This window comes from Euleptes europaea, chromosome 6, assembly GCF_029931775.1.
Source record: "Euleptes europaea isolate rEulEur1 chromosome 6, rEulEur1.hap1, whole genome shotgun sequence".
NCBI classification, from domain to species: Eukaryota; Metazoa; Chordata; class Lepidosauria; order Squamata; family Sphaerodactylidae; genus Euleptes; species Euleptes europaea.
The window spans coordinates 71268868-71285511 of record NC_079317.1 but is presented as its reverse complement, the minus strand read 5'-3'; the positions used below and the strand labels follow the sequence as shown (position 1 = coordinate 71285511).

The following is a 16644-nucleotide window of genomic DNA, read 5'->3' as shown; positions in this document are numbered from 1 at the left end:
GCCCAGTCAGATACATGAAGGTATGTTACCCTTATGTGTGCATGTGTGTAACATACCTAGGGTCTTCTCAGCCAATTTCGTGTATCAAATTTTAAAAAATTGCTGGTAAATTACACTGGCTGAATATTTGAACAAACAGAATCTAGCTTTATCTGTGGTTATTTGATGAGATGGCAAGAAAACGTTAAATCTGAGTGCAGAGGTTTGGGAGTTTATGGTGGATGGGATGGGGCACCCAAGGGATGCTGTGGTTTCTTGCATTTTCTCCTGAGTAGCTCATTGTGAATTCTTCTTCCATGGAAGTCTCTGAGAAACAAGAAGGCTGAATCTACTGTGTTATAGAGTTGTCTTAGATGGCTACGGTTCTGAGAACCTTAGGTGCATGTGAGAGCTTGGCTTGCATGGATATATTTGGTAGCTTTGCCTTAGTCCCTACCGGGAAGGTATCTTCGCTGCTTTCAGAAATCGCTTTCTGAAAGTCCTCTTAGATGCCGAAGCATCTTACAAACTAAGAGTGGACCTGCTGCAAGAAAAGATCAATGTCTAATGTCTGGCTGAGTTAGGAAACAAGTCATGTGGTGCTTTGAATCTCAGGATTTGTCCTCAGAAAGCATTAACAATGTTCGCACTGTTCCAACAGAGCGACATCTCATGAGCAACTGCAACACACTCTCTTTTTTTAATAGATTGAATATTAACTAAAAATATCTGTGCTGTTCCCCTCAGTCTTCGGGGTTATTTCACGAAGTATGACTGCTCCAGTGCTGATATCAACCCTATTGGCGGAATCAGCAAGAATGATTTGAGAAGTTTCATACAATATTGCCTTGAGAATTTTCACCTAACAGCGCTTGGATGGTGAGGAGCAAAATATAAAGCTTTGGCCCTGCGTATGTTCTGTTATAAATTGGATTAGAATCTGGACACTTCTTCCTCCTGTATGTTACTTAGTGTTAAAGAACTGTAATTCTTGCATTGTGACATGGATCAAGGGAGTCACAATCCTTTGGCCAAATGGATGTTTTTTCAGGGCTGAGCAGCTCCCTCAGCCCTAGCTGGAGTTTTCTTCCTTGCTCTGGAGACAGGAGTTTTTGTAGTGCCTGAGCAACAGGAGTTTGGAGCTGCATAGTTGGTCCTCCCTCAGCCTTTGCTGAGCCAGCGTGGTGTAGTGCTTAAGAGTGGTGGTTTGGAGCGGTGGACTCTGATCTGTAGAATCGGGTTTGATTCCCCACTCCTCCACATGAGCAGTGGAGGCTAATCTGGTGAACCGGGTTGGTTTCCCCACTCCTGCACATGAAGCCAGCTGGGTGACCTTGGGTGAGTCAAAGTTTTCCTAGAGCTCTCTCAGCCCTACCTACCTCACAAAGTGTGTGTTGTGGGGAGGGGAAGGGAAGGTGATTGTAAGCTGGTTTAAGTCTTCCTTAAGTGGTAGAGAAAGTCAGCATATAAAAACCAACTTTTCTTCTTCTTCGCTGGAGCTGCCAGCAATGCTGGTTAATGCTGCTCAGAAACTGATGCATGAATTAATTATCAAACTATGAACCAGACTGGGGTGAAAACTAAATAAACAATACTTAGAGCTTTATGTTGGCTTAATAAAATGGCACGTCTGCAGGCTGGTTGCATCAACGCCAGATTGCCCACAATGCCCCACATTCACAAAATTATTAAAAATATTGTATAAAAATTACCTTCCGCCTATGTGTATAAGGTGTATATAAAACTTAAATGAATGTTGTGTTTAGACTTGGGTCCCATCCCCAAAATATCATATTATATATATGCAAATATTCCAAAATACAGAAGGATCTGAAATATGGAACACTTCTGGCCCCTAGCATTTCGGATAAGGGATACTCAACCTGTAATCATTTGCCGTCTATAATTTACAAACACAGTCATACTTATTTATGGTGATCATTTTTGGATTTTCAGTAGGTGGAACACACTCAGCCATCGATGGAAGTTAAGTCTTTTCCAGCAAGGGTCAGGCTGAGCAGAAGGAAACCCCAGGAAGGGCCAGGACTAAATGGCAGGGCAAATACTTTTCATACAGATGATTCCAGGTTCATTCCTTGGTATCTTCAGTTAAATAATCCCAGGTTGCAAGTGTTGGGAAAACCTTTCTCTGCTTGTGTTCTTGGAAACCACTGCTAATCAGCACTGGAATAAGTGGGCCAGTGGTCTGACATAGTATAAGATAGTTTTATATCATCAGCCCTGGAAGGAAGTTACTCTTTCAGGTACTTCTCTCTTTCTTGTCGGAGACCTAAATCCCTCCTTACCTGATGGATTTCCTTTTCCTACACAGTATTCTTTCTGCACCACCAACCGCAGAGTTAGAGCCACTGAAGGAAGGACAAGTAGCTCAAACGGATGAGGTAAAGAACAGTGAGGATGAAACCCACTGTAAGTCTTAAATATGGTTGTATAGACATTTGCACTTAAAAACAAATCAAAAGCAAGGAAAGCCACACTTTCTGACCTGTCCTGGATAAGCAAATCAGTCCACATTTGCATACTTCTCCAACAGCATTTCCGCTGCACAAGGCTTCCCTAGTATTGGAGACTGCACTGAACACGTACAGAATGCTCTTGCGCTCACATAATGCAATGGCATCTTTCTGGCAGGCTTCTGCACATTCCTAGCATGGCCCGTAACACAGAAGTTTTTTGGGAATCCTCAAAGCCCAGAGAACCACATCTCTAATTGGTAGGGTGCCTTCTTTGTTCACTATGGCCTTGGATTGTGTATGGAAGGTGGTGATTTAAATCCGGATTAATTTAAAGCAATTTGAAAAATTAACTGAATTATCCCACTTTGTTTTGACTGTTTTTCTGTACTACTACTGCCACGTAGTGTCAAGAGTTGGCAGCCCAACTTAGAGGGTGCTACAGTAGTCCAGTCATGAGGTTACAAAAGGACGAGTTGGTGTGGCCAGGTCAGCTAAGTCAGAGGAGAGAGTTGGCAAACCATATATAGCTGATAGAAGGCACTCTTTTCAAACAGCAAAGCTGGATCTATGAGTACCCCAAGGTCTTAACTTGCTCTGTGAATGTCAACTTTGCATCCAAAGCAAGTGGAGCTATTCCTCCCAAAGCATCAGTCTTCCCACCCAGCATTGCCTCCATCTTTGCTGGATGCAGCTTCAGCTTGTTCTGCCTCAGCAACTGGACCACAACCCCAAAGCATTGGTTCAGAGCTGAGTTGGACACATCTGGAGGCTTAGATAATGAAATATAAAGCTGTGTGTCATCTGCATGTTGATGGCATCCAGCCCCAAAGTTTGTTCAGCAGCCTTCTGTAAGTATTAAAGAGCATGGGTCTTAAACAGAAAGCTTGGAGAAGATATCCCCTTAAGCTTGTAGAGTTAACTACAAAGCAGATGGTATTTGCGCTAGAAGAATCGTGCATATGAGTCAGTGTAAAATGGCTTTTTATGAGTTAGGACATCAGCTGTGAATTCATGTTTTCTTCTGTTTGTCCTTTCTCTTATTTTGTGTGTGTCTATGTATGTGTGTCTAATTTCAGGCAGACATGGGGATGACATATGCTGAGCTCTCAGTCTACGGCAAATTAAGGAAAATAGCCAAAGCAGGACCTTACAGTATGTTTTGTAAGCTGATTAACATGTGGAAACACATTTGTACCCCAAGAGAGGTAACAAAAATTTCCTGATGTCCCCATTCCTCACAGATCAGAAGGGTAGTTTCTTAAGAGCAGTCTGTTACACTGTACAATGTATGTGTTATGTTGTTTTTGCTGCTTTTTGTTTTTTGTAATCTGTTTTCTGTAGCATTAGATAATTCCTGTGTTTACTGTGGACACATACAACATTTTCAAGGACACATTTATTGTTTAAATGTGAATCATTTTGGCAGCGATAGATATGCCATAATGTGTTTGCCACTACATCATGAAATAGTTCAGTGTTCTCAATTTTACAAACTTTAACTTGATATTAAATACACTATTGTGACTTTATGCTTAAGTATGTGACAGCATGAGACCCATTTTTCCAAACAGTACATTTTATTTTCTGTACCACCAAATTTATTTTCTAATTTCAACATTTATTTTTTTCCTGACTCTCAGATGGCAAAAATTAAGACAGAAGTGTTAAGTTGGCATAGTTTTTCATGTTCTCTCAAATAACTGGGTATATTTGTGGAGGGTGTGTATGTAGAAAACTAAGGCATTTATACTGTTAACTTTCATAAATTTGCCAAATATTCTAAATCAGAATTGATACATTTTATGTTGTTAAAGCAGTAAAATTAGATTTGATAGGAAAGAGAATTTTGTAAGGCTTTAGCATTTTCAGAAATATTGAATCTCTAATTCAGACATCACGTCCATCTGCCCTGTGAGGGGAGAAGAGAGTATTTGAGCATGGCTCTCAACCAGACCGATCACAAACAAACTGAAATATGTTCAAGATGTGTGAATTGAGACTGATTTTATCTTGTGTGCTCTGATACTTTACATATCTGTATTTGAGATGCCTGTGAACCCACCATATTGTTGTTGTTTTTCCTTCCTTCTGGTCTCCCATCAGTTGCTCCATTATTATCAGTCAGATCCCCTGGGCATTGAGATACGTTATATTTGTAATTAATATTATGGGGGAGAAATTAAAATGGCACTATTATTAGATAGGTTTTTATGGATAGGTTTTTATTTGTATATATTTTAGATAAATTCCATATTTTATTGTATTATATGTTGTTATATTGTATGGTTTGTATGCTGTGAGCCTCCCTGAGCCCCGTTTTGGCAGGGAAAGGGTGGGATAAAAATCTTAATATAATAATAATAAGAAGAAGAATAGTGAATAGAAGATGCTATATTCCATGTGTGTAAAACTAAAGTGTTGCTACTTTCTAGAGAACTTTTCTTATTTAGACTTCTGATTTAAGTTTACAAAACTTCAGTTGGGGCCCTGACATGCTGTGTTTTGTACACCAGGTGGCATCAAAGGTTAAGCATTTCTTCAGAACATACTCAATCAATAGACACAAAATGACTATTCTCACCCCATCCTACCACGCTGCAGACTACAGTCCTGACGACAACCGGTTTGATCTGAGGCCTTTCCTTTATAATTCTGCCTGGTCCTGGCAGTTCAGGTGTATAGATGAACAGGTAAGGCCAGCAGCTGTATTATATATGTACTGAAGTAATGTAAAACCCTAGTGGGCAGAAAATAATAATTATAAAGCGCTAAAAATTCTACAGAAGTGGATGCTAAAGATAAATATAGTAAAGCAGATAAATGCTAAGAAAGTCCAATATGCTCATTTTATTTCTGATTGGTTATTTTTGTTTAATTTATATCCCGGCTGTACTCTGACGTAGAGCAGGCTTCAAGAATAACTGGGTACCCTCAGGCCACCCAGTGAGATTCATGGATGAAGACTGATTGTAGTCTGGGTTTTCCATATATAGCACTGTAGCCTCTGTTGGACATGAAATTTGTTTAAAAGTATTTAGCTTCTAGAGCTATTTTCTGGTCCTCTGCATTTATATCTATGAGTACTGAAATATGTAGTGGCTCTCTTTAAGGGATCACAAACCTATCTTCCACCCCAGATTTTGTGTGGGGGTTGATGTGAGCAGGGAACTGCTGAAGTCTGTCAAGCCAATGTTGATAGCTATATGAACTGTGTTTTCGTGTGTTGGTGGCATGAAGTGCCATTCGGAAACCTGCATTGTTTCCCACAATGTTTGCTGTCACCTGCATGTATCTTTGCAGGCAGACTGCAGATATTCATAGCTGTGTTACTTCCTTTCTTTTGCAGTACATGCTCTCACACCTGTACAAAAGTGAGCTTATCCCAGTCAAAGCACCCATTTTTATTACTTTATTTCATTTGCGTAGGGCAGGTTTGAACCTAAGGAAGGGTTATTAAGCCATAACTGAAGCCTTGCTAGACGTCAATGTCGCGCCGCGTCTGGACTTCTGCGACCCCCGGGGTCTCTGCCCTGGAGAAGGGTGGGGGTGGGGGAGCCTCCTCGGCCTCAGACCAATCCGAGGTGGAGTCAGAGCTTTCTCCTCTCTCGGATGTTGCCAGGTTGACGGCCGACCCACGTTTAGCCAGCACGCAACCCTCTCAGGCTTCCTCCTCGGCCTCGGCTCCCCTCTCGCCCTATATCCATCCCTGGCCAGAGAGGCCCCGCCCCTCTCCCGCTCCCGTCCCTTCCCCCCTGATCCCTTTCAGGGCAGCCACTTGTTCGGCTCCACCGGGATCTCCCACAGCTGCGCCGGCCTTTCCCCGACCCGCCCGTGCCCTCCCGACCATCAGCTGGTGAGGGGGGGTGGAGTCCGGTGGGCCGCGTCATTCTGGCTGCGTTGGGCCTCGTGGCTCCTCGCCTGGTTGCGCCGTCCCTGGGTAGCTGTGCCCCGGCCGGCCGACTGCCTGGGGAAAGAAAGGAACTGGCGTTGTTGCCCCCCCGATTCTCGATGGGGGGCCGAGGGATCCGGCGAGCTCCCTCCGCCTACCCCGTGAGTAGCTCTGAGCCCGGGGGGTGGGAGGCAGGGAGACTGCGGCCCGGGAATCGGCCGGTAGGCCCATCCCGGGACAGTCAAATCTGCCATTTTGGCTTTGAGGTAGGTGGACTTCCATCAGTAATGAATCTGGACTTGGATATGCCTCTATCTGAAGGATGGGCACTGGAAGGTATGGAAAGGATCAAGTAGCCGTAATACTTATTACTCGCTTGTGGTTCCAGACACAGCCTTAACTTTTTTTATTTTTATAGAGAGAGAGAGTTTCTACCTCCACATTTTCCCTGCCAAAGATTTACACCTTGGTTGCCTTTAATAATAAGTTTATGCATGCAATAAAATCCTAATTCCCACGTCCCTGAAATGCCAGACATGCTGTAATAGTATCAAACTTCCTGGAAACTCAAGATAAAAGATGCCATGTGGGTCCTGCTTTTTCCCCCCTTTTTAAAGAGTCTTGTATTGTTTTTCCATCAATTTTTCCACATCTCGAGACCTGACCCAGTCTTAGTGAAGTCAAAAGCGCACCAAAAAGAAAAAAAAAATCTTGCTAGTTTCAACAAGAGCTCATTTGGGCATTATTGCAGGGTCATATTTTTAAAATCGTTCTGTGCCTGTAATAATTTATGGGCATGATTAATCGGGGCTTAAGTATCTAATTATCCAGCCTGTTGGTGCAGTCATTAGCTTTTGCCAGGTGCCTGTGCGATATTGCCAGTGCTCGCAGCCTTGTGTGGTGGCAGGGCTGTATAAAGCGTGGTGCTGGCAGTCTGATGCTTTGCTTCCTTGGTGTGCGTAACAGGAGGGATGGCACCCCTAGTTCCTGTTGATTCTCCAGGCCCCCTTTAACCAGTCTTGGAACTCCTCTCTCACAGCTCATTCCTGAGCTCTGAGGGTGAAAGTCCTTAGGAGGTATGCAAGGGCCTGCGCCGGCATCCGGGCTGCTTGCGCCAGTGCCCAGGCCACTTGTGCCACCAAGAGTGGCACAGACCCCGGCGTCGGAGCGCTCACAGCAGTCTCCCTGTGCTGCTGTGGCAGCACGGCCCTGGGACTCCAGCTAGGCTTCCTTACGGCATCCTGACGCTGCACCTCCGTGCACCGGTATCCCAGGGGGTGTTCCTGGGGCAGAGCTGCCTTTAGGCAGCTTCCTAACCCCTCTTCAGGCCGGGAACGCCCCTTTTGACCTTACCTGCAGTTATGCCAGCTTTTTAGGTGGTGTAGCCCGTGAAACACTATGGGGCAGTTCCACAGGGCTCACAGGTAAGGGCATAGTTTCGGCTTCAGTGGGGGAGGGCTGAATCCTCCTTTGGATGCGGCACAGCGGTGGTGTCTGCTGCTGCATCTAAAGCAGTAGCTTTTTTTGCAAAGCTGCGTAGCTCCCAACATTTCCCAGCGGAAGTGGTACCCAATCTTGTTAAGCCCATGGGGACTTCTGGAATTCTGAGAAAGGGTAGTGGGCGTCAAGAGACTGGCTTGCCTAGCAGCCTCTTGGGCTTATCAGAAACATTGGTTCAGGCTTGGACCTACCAAATCATAGAAGCTTTTCTCTCTCTGGGAACTCAAGGTCATGCTGACTGCAGTTTCAGAGAGCAAGATAAGGAGAGATGGGAGTCTGACACAGGGGCCAGTGAAGTCATGGGGCCTAGAGGTTTCGAGGCCAAGAAACAGGGAGGGAGTTTCGCCTACACACACAATCTCGTTAGCACAAGGACCCCTGGGTGGGGAAGGGGGCTTGCCTAATTGGGCCTATGTACAGCTACAGAGTACATAGTCTCATGCTGGTAACACCTGATTGGTTAGGACCCCTGCTAGCCGTATATGTGATTAGTTAATGACACCTGGCCAGCAACACATTTGATGGGTCAGCTAGAATCATACCAACATAGACAGTTTGCCATAAAGGACAGTTTGCCATTCTAGTCTTTGCCCATTGGCTGGATTGTATCTGCCTTTGGGTCACCTCTTGAGTCTGGACCAGGTGGACCTTGCTAGCTGGAACACCTGTCTTGGACTTTGGCACTCTGTTGGACTCTGTCTGGTCGGGTAACATCTGGATTAGAGAACCAATGCTTGTAAAAGTTCCTTAGGTTAGAGATATTTTACTTTTTTTCTTTTCTCCTTGTTGCACACTGCTCTTACATTGTATATCACTGCATGTTTCTTTAATAAATATTATTAAATATATTTTGTGGTGTTCTTGGGTTTTGGGGCTTCAATCTGAATCCAGTACTTTAGCCCTATTGGCTACAGCTACCAGAGTAATTGTTTTGTGGAACTCAGATGTTGAGAATTCCATGCCAAGCATCCTCCTATGATACACATGAACACATGAAGCTGCCTTATACTGAATCAGACCCTTGGTCCATCAAAGTCAATATTGTCTACTCAGACCGGCAGCGGCTCTCCAGGTTCTCAAGCACAGGTCTTTCACATCACCTACTTGCCTAGTCCCTTTAACTGGAGATGCCCGTGATTGAATGTGGGACCTTCTGCATGGCAAGCAGATACTCTATCACTGAGCCACTGATGGGGGCTGCTATTTTTGAACTGGCATTCCCTGTGGGCCCAAAGCTCTCCTGGGATATTCTGAAGCACCTCCTCCTCCAATGAGATGGAGGAAAGATCTCCTCACAAGGAAGCATTCCCAGCTTTTGCTAGAAATGGCCATCTGTTATTTATTCACAGTACCCTCTGCCATTTAAATAAGCCCACTTACAGCCCAGCCTACCATCTGTTGTTGGTGTCCACTTGCAGGAAGATCTGTGAGTAAGTAGGTGTGCCAGCTTTGCTGCTTGAAACTGCAGGCTGGTATGTCTGTGCATGAGTAAGCTATTTCAAGTGACAGGTTTTCAGAATGCAGTATTTCTTGGAGACATCAGTTTAGATTTGGGAAGGAGCATTGTTAGGAACTTATGTACTCTCCAGTGAGGGACTGTTAATCCAGATGCAGAGCTCTAATCTTGGTATACCACCCAGATAGAAGGCTGCACAAACTTTTTCTACGGTGTCCTGGGACTTATCCTAAAAACAGCAGGTGGCGCAGACAAACCGCCAGAAGAATATAGTGTAACATACCCTTTGCCCCAGTGCTGTGTAGATGCAGAAAGAAAGATCAAGTTTTTAAAAAGCCTCACTTCATCAGACAAGCTTTTAGGTTGTCGTGGCAGTCTGAGCTGATTATTTATCTGTGTTTGAGCAAGACTGTTTCTCAAAAGCAGGAATTTCTTGTAATCAGCTTTTCTATTTTGGGAAGTGTTATTTTGAAGACTTTTTGGTGTCCGCAATCTTTCCTTAAAGGATTACCCTTAAGGAGAGTTTCATCTTAACTACTGTGTTCCTCTAGATGTAATAAAGGATAAAGATGATGAAAGCAAATCAGAGCTATGGTTTCAGTTAAAGGTGGATGGAAAGAGAGTCAATTTTTCCTACCTTTTCTAATTTGAGCTATAACTCATGAACCAAGTGACCAAAATCAAAGGTTAAAGCAGTATTGGAAAGCTAATAAATTCCCCTACAAATAACTAATACCAATAATGCCTCTATACATTACTATTTTTAATATAAGGCATAAATGAAAGAAAAAGTCATTTTTTTCACGTTTATAATGTTTAGAGCATATGGTGCTTTACCTAATCCAGAGAGTCACCTGAAGTGTATTAGACAATTGTAGATTATTCTTTTGCCTTTCCAACAAGCCATAGCAAGAAGTAATACGTTTTGATATGCCACAACTAGGTACATAAGAACAGATCCATGTCTTATAACTGAATAATAGGTAACTTTGTGTTACTGCAAAGAAACATAATTTTGTGAGTTCAGCAACTGTTCAATATACATATACATATGTTCTTATTTACAAATCTTACATTATCATCATTTCCTGAATCTTACTCTCTGAGGGACCATTTATAATAGCAATAGTGAGTTATAGCCTCAGCTGTGGTTTCATCTGTGTTTGTGTTTTGAGATTTGCCCCTTTAGAGCTACCGTAGTCTGGTTATATTTGTATGTACCAGTATTTTATATTTACACTGGAACCCCTACCATCTAGGCCTTGGATAATTTGGAAAAGGTATGTTTCTCAAATTAGCAAAAGTAGGAAAAATGGGCTTTGGCTATCTTGCTGACATCATAAAAAGCTTAAGCTACCAATCAGAATAAATCATAACACATAGACATAACACCTTTCAGAAATACATAAAGAAGTTTTGCCACCTTACCTGATATTGACATTTGGTCTGGCCCACGAGGTTTGAAAAGTTCTAAAGAACTCCGTAACTTCCACACCAACCTGTATTACTTTGGGTGGTTTTAATAAAAGGTATTATATGATTGTGTTATTGGCAAATAACTCTTGTATACGTGTAAGCTGGCGAGGCCCCTTATCAGTTAGTGAACTTTCTAAATAAATTATGTGGACTCCTAGTATCCAGAATTGTGAGTTTAGGCCTTCATAATATTGGCATTGTTACAGAACCAAGGGAACTCTACTAAAATTGTTGCTTGCATGTTAATTTGTTAAAAGAAGAGGTCACAGCAAACTTTTCTTGTGCAACGGGGGACAAGCATGACTTGTTGTTGCCCTTCTGCACTCCCTCCCTTGTGTGGAGCATGATTGAAGTCTCCCTTATTCAGGAATCCTTGACTCAAACCACAGTTTGCCATGATGTCCAAACACTGGAGGCTGTACAAACTGGAGGTTGTTTCCTCACATGAAACCTGGTCATTAATCCTGGTCTAGAATCTGGTTGTGTGAAAGAAACAAACTCTAGTTTGCCTAGGCATTTGGACATCGTTGCAAAATGAAAGGCTTCGGAGACAAGGAAGGCTTCGTTTGTGCTCCACACGTGAGGGGAGAGAGGGGTGGGAACACAGCAACACACTGGGTTCCTGCCAGTCACAAGCAAATAGAAGCTCGTTGTGATGTCTGGATGCAGCACTTTCTTTGTTATTGATTCCTATATACATACATCGTTGTATATTGTGTATTGGAGATGTTTGCTTTTTATCGCCTTGTAGCTTTGGTGATTATTTTGTTGCACTACTGCAATGCGTCCATATTCATAAATTAATGTTAAGGGTCAGCCATGGCATTGCTTCAAATTAACAGTCTCTTCTGGCTTTTTTAGGTCCTAAATTCATGTTATGCACAAATGTATGTTACCACATCTCAGCCATCGTTCTTCCCTTTTGCCCTACCCCAGAGAAGTGGTCTTTCAGAAGGGTGGTATTTGGAATAGGAAAGTAATGTGAGGAGAAGGATAAGCTGCTTCTCTGTTTCAAATTGCTCCCTCCCAAAACCACTTAAACAAAAATGCTTGTAAGAAACACCCAAAGGCTGTTTTATGTAACGTCTAATTTGGCTGTTTATCTGAACTCTCTTCCAACTGTTCATCTTGATAAAAAAGCAAATTTGTTTTTTACTTAAAATGCATAAGTCCAATTGTCTAGGTGCCTTTGGGGAAGATATGCACACAGGTTTTTCTGGGAAGGAGATTTCACCTTTCTGGTATCATTGCTGAAAAGGCCTTTGCTGTGTGGATGCCCATTAAACTTGCAGCGAGCAGCACACAAAGAAGAGCCTCAAAGGCAGATCTTAATTTGCAGATAAGTTCATATGGAAGAAGGCAACTTTTTACATAGCTGCTTATCCTTTTTATTTACAGGTTTCTAAACTGGAATCGAAGGAAGTGAATTCGAGACTTGAAGATGTGGTCTGACTCTTCTGTATGGCTGCTGTGAATGTATGACATGTATGCCAAGAATCCAGTAACCTCAGATGTTAAGATTCAACAGACTTTCAGTGGTTGACTGAATTTTTTTTATCAATAATGTTTTCTGTTTTTTGTTAAATGCAATGACTTGAAGAGAGCCACAATTTTAAGAAGAGAAGAATGACCCGAAATTCACAGGAAAAATGGGGGGGGGGGAGGTGGTTTTTACGTTTTAAATCAACCTTTTTGTTGGTATGACCCATGGAGCATGGCACCAGTATTACAGAAACTGTGTTCATCTGAATTGTAGGCCAACCTTTCACTATAAGTAGCAATTTTCCCAAAATTAAGATTTGATGAAGACATGAATCCATTGTACTTTGGATATATTTGCAGATTTTAGTTGGCCAAACAACATATTGGTATTATTATGTTATTTATAGGTCAAGGGATGTGATTTGACCCTCTAATTTACATGTCTTTGTTTCAGTGCTCTGGGTGGGTGGTTGCAACTTTTAGAAAACGAGTAGTAGCTGTGTCTGAGGTTTTGGATGAAGCATAAAATTTTCATTAATACTTGGAACTGTTGGGCGACATGGAAATAATTAATACGACCAACACCAGCCCTAGCAACCCCAACCTTCAGTGTAGGAAAATATTTGCTTCTCTAATGAACAGTCTGCATATGATTTTTCTCTTTTAACTTGTTGAACCGAAATCATAAAATTTTACAGCCACTGGCACATGTGGACATGAAAAATGATTTTCCTCCATTTTACTGTGCAATAAATTCACATTTTAATGAATCTAATTGGCTCTGTTTTTATTTTTCATTTTTTTTGTTATTTACATAGGTTTAACTAGCCTGGTCTGGTGGTTTGAACAGCAAAGCGAGGCATGTTAGTGGACTGTGTGATTAACTTTAAACATGAATATGTTGACGTCACTGTGGCCCAAACAGGGACTTCTGGGTTCTGTTCCTAGTTTTGGCATTTATATGTTATGTGATATCTAATAATTTCTGAAAGTTTAATCTCTGAGGGCTTGTGCCTGTGTTATACTTTCTCCATATTACTTCAGGGGAGTTGCAGTATGCCACCATGTTATGTTAGGGGTAGCTACAATTTACCTCAACAGCTTCTTGCCTATCTCTGGTGAGTTACTTTCTGCCAGTGTCAAGGCGGGTATATAGTCCTTGAAAGGCAGGATTTTGGCCTTGGTTATCCATGCTCTGGTCACATCCAGATTATGTTACAGTAATGTGTTCTACTTGGACAGGTGGGAAGCTTCAATTGGTACAAAGTGCAGCTGCCAGATTGCTGCCTGACATTAATTATGGGGAATATATGTCACTAGTTTCAGAAGAACTGCACTAGCAGTGTCTCCTCTTCTAGGCCCAATTCATAGTATTGGCACTAAGCAGTCTGGGAACCAGGTATGTAAATGACTATTAGATGTTTGCTGCAAGGATGTCTTGGTGCTCTCTCTGCACTCTAAAGTAAAGTGGGTTGTCCCAAAGAAGACTACTTTCTTGGTTGTGGTATACTCTCCCTGCTTCCATTCTCCTGGCACCAAGCCTTTTGAGTTTTTGGCACTATCAAAACTTACCTTTTCTCCAGGCATTATGTTGATTAGTTTGAAGAAGGGAAAGTCTTCTTATACAAAGGTGAAGGTAGTCCCCTGCGCAAACACCCGGTCATTACTGACCTATGGTATGATGTCACATCCTGACGTTTACTAGGCAGACTGTTTACGGGTGGTTTGCCATTGTCTTCCCCAGTCATCTACACTTTACCCCCAGCAAGCTGGATACTCGTTTTACTGACCTCGGATGGACGGAAGGCTGAGTCAACCTTGAGCTGGCTACCTGAAACTGACTTCCTTCGGGATTGAACTCAGGTCATGAGCAGAGCTTTTGACTGCAGTACTGCAGTTTACCACTCTGCGCCACGGGGCTCCTTATACTATCTGCTTTATTTACATACATTTGGTGCTGTTTTCCCACTGGTTTTAAAAGGTATTTTATGCTTTTGTATTTGAAACAGTTAGATCCACTGGTTTTATGATTTTTCTGAGGGGGAGGGGTTGTGTATTACCTGTTGTATTTTTATGGGAAACTGCCAAGAACCAAATTGGTTGAGAGTCCAGGATATAAATGCTTAAAATAAGTTGCTGCCTGCCATGTGGTGACTTGCTGTAGAGTCTGCTCTAGGGGTATGTAACTGGCATGTTGATGGCTGAGTCTTCCTCCCCTAGAGCTCTTCTGGCCACCAACTACCATCTCATTCCAAGGACATCTCTTCTGTGACCTGTATGCTTCCCTTCAGCTATTCAACACTCATGTCAATGACTAGGCTTGTACACGGATCATTACTCTTTCAAACCATCATACCATTGACATTGGGACAAAGGGAGTTATAAACCCATTTTCTGTGGACCCACTGATATAATTAGTAGAATCAAAGGACACAATGTTTTGGTTACCATTTCAAGGTGCAGGTGTTAGGAGTTCATGTACTGGAAAGAAACTTCCTATGCTTAGAAAATGAGCATATGTCAAAAGCAGAAGTTTTTCATGCTTTTCTGCATTACTTAAGTATATTTTTGTGATCAGGATGCCTTGCTCATTTGGCCTCTGACCTAATAAGCAAGTTGTCATTTGGTTTAAATGGGTTGCTGTGGTAATCCAGTAAATGATGGTATGTTGGCGAATGCTTTTTATGTATTTATTTTATTTACAAATTTGATGCCCCTCCTATCTGGCCATTCAGGACCACCACTCTTGGACCTAGTTCTCAATAAGATGGATAACCTGTTTCTGGGCTATTCAACTTCAGACTGCCTTCATATATACTCCTACCTATAGAATAAAGCAATACATCCCTGACCAACCCTCCATCCCTCAAAAAAAACCCTCTTCCATACGAACATTTGCGACACATCCAAAACCAGATTTTGGAGAGAAGAGTTCCAATCTAGCCCTGTCCCTCCAACTAGTGTTCTAGAACTTGTAGAACCTTTTTTTTTTTTTTGTATGGAGGAATGGCTGCTTTTAAGCTTAAAAAAAAAAACCCTATGAAAGTGTGTGGTCTTATTTGGTTCTTTGAGGCATATTCCTCAAGGACAAAGAGTATTCAAGAAATATTTTTTTTCCCCTGTGGTGATATAAGGAACATGCATTCAATGGGTAAGACTTCTTTTTTTCCCCCATGAAGGAGAATGGAGAGAAAGCTGCACAAATGATCAGATCCTGGACAAAAACGATTTTTCCCTTGATGTTTTCTCCTCAATAAAAGGGCGGACAGCATTTCACCAACATGCTTTCAAAAAAGAGATGAGTCTCTGCGCTCAAGGAAGCTTCTGCATTAGCAGAGTTGGGCAACTGTTCCATTGCTGCAAGTGAGGTGATGGGGACGGTTTTGAAACATGAAGTGCTCTGTGAAGGGAAAGGGTGGAGCCAGAACCAAGAAAACCATTTCAACTTTTTCTGGGAAAGTATAGTATAGATTTTGCGTCTAGCTATTTATAGGATATGCATCCTAGGGAATGGGGCTTATACTATGCTTTCCTTCCACACTCAGATTTACTCCACATGCACACATCCCAAAAGTGGCATATTTAAATGATGTTTTCCCCATGTGAAAGGCTGTGAAGAAACATTGCCCCCCCTCCCCAGCCATGCATGATATAACAAGAGTAACCTAGTGTTGTGGGGAAAGTGTTGAACTGGGACTGGGAGACAAAAGTTCAAATCCTCACCATACTATGAAGTTAAATGAGCCAGACACTCTGTTGCATGTCTACCACCCTGATCTGAGTGGAAGCGTGAGATAAAAATGTGACCGGTAACACTGAAAAAGCTCTGTCTATTGTTCCACATGTGAGGGAGGTTTTTAATTGGGCTGCTACTTAATTGCGGATTTTTCACTCTTACTGCTGCTGAAATGTTATTGAGGTGTTTCTTGCTGCTTGATTAAGGTTATTGTTTATTGCTTTGATGATAGATTGTGGTATGTGTAGGTTTTAATTGTGTAGATTTCCCCCCCCCTTTTTGTTACTTTCCTTGGGAGTGTACCAAAAGGTAGGATGAAATATTTACAAATAAATAAATCGGTTTGAAGTTCTTGCTTGTCATTTAGATTGCTCCCACAAAGAAGCAGTTTGCTTCAGCCTTTATGTGGACCTTTGTGGTACTTAAATTAGCCTTTTAATTCTCACACTCGCACAAGCCGCATACAGGCACATGTGCTTGCCTATGAGCCTTGCTGGACTCTTTGTCACTCCCTCCACACCTGGAAAATGGGTGTTAGTTGCAGCTTCTTACCTGTTTATTTTGCTTTCAGTGCCAGCCTCTTGAGAACTGGAGCGCTGAAACAGTCACTCAAATTAACTAGCATTCAGTGGTCTCCGATGTCTTCTCC

General features: G+C 42.4%; 1 protein-coding gene across 4 annotated transcripts in view; it reads left to right on the top strand.

Annotated features, from left to right (window-relative positions):
* NADSYN1 (NAD synthetase 1) overlaps positions 1 to 12243 on the top strand; it is a 49373-nt gene extending 37130 nt beyond the window's left edge. For 2 of the 4 annotated variants that reach the window (XM_056851022.1, XM_056851025.1), the window contains 5 exons: positions 727 to 858; positions 2312 to 2381; positions 3533 to 3661; positions 4970 to 5146; positions 12176 to 12243. In XM_056851022.1, the coding sequence (XP_056707000.1) occupies positions 727 to 858; positions 2312 to 2381; positions 3533 to 3661; positions 4970 to 5146; positions 12176 to 12229 (562 nt within the window). In that variant the 3' untranslated portion in view covers positions 12230 to 12243. Of the gene's footprint in view, positions 1 to 726; positions 859 to 2311; positions 2382 to 3532; positions 3662 to 4969; positions 5147 to 8477; positions 8514 to 12175 lie in introns of those variants that run through there. The other 2 variants (XM_056851023.1, XM_056851024.1) reach the window with 2 other exon arrangements.
* The last annotated feature ends 4401 nt before the right edge of the window (positions 12244 to 16644 follow it).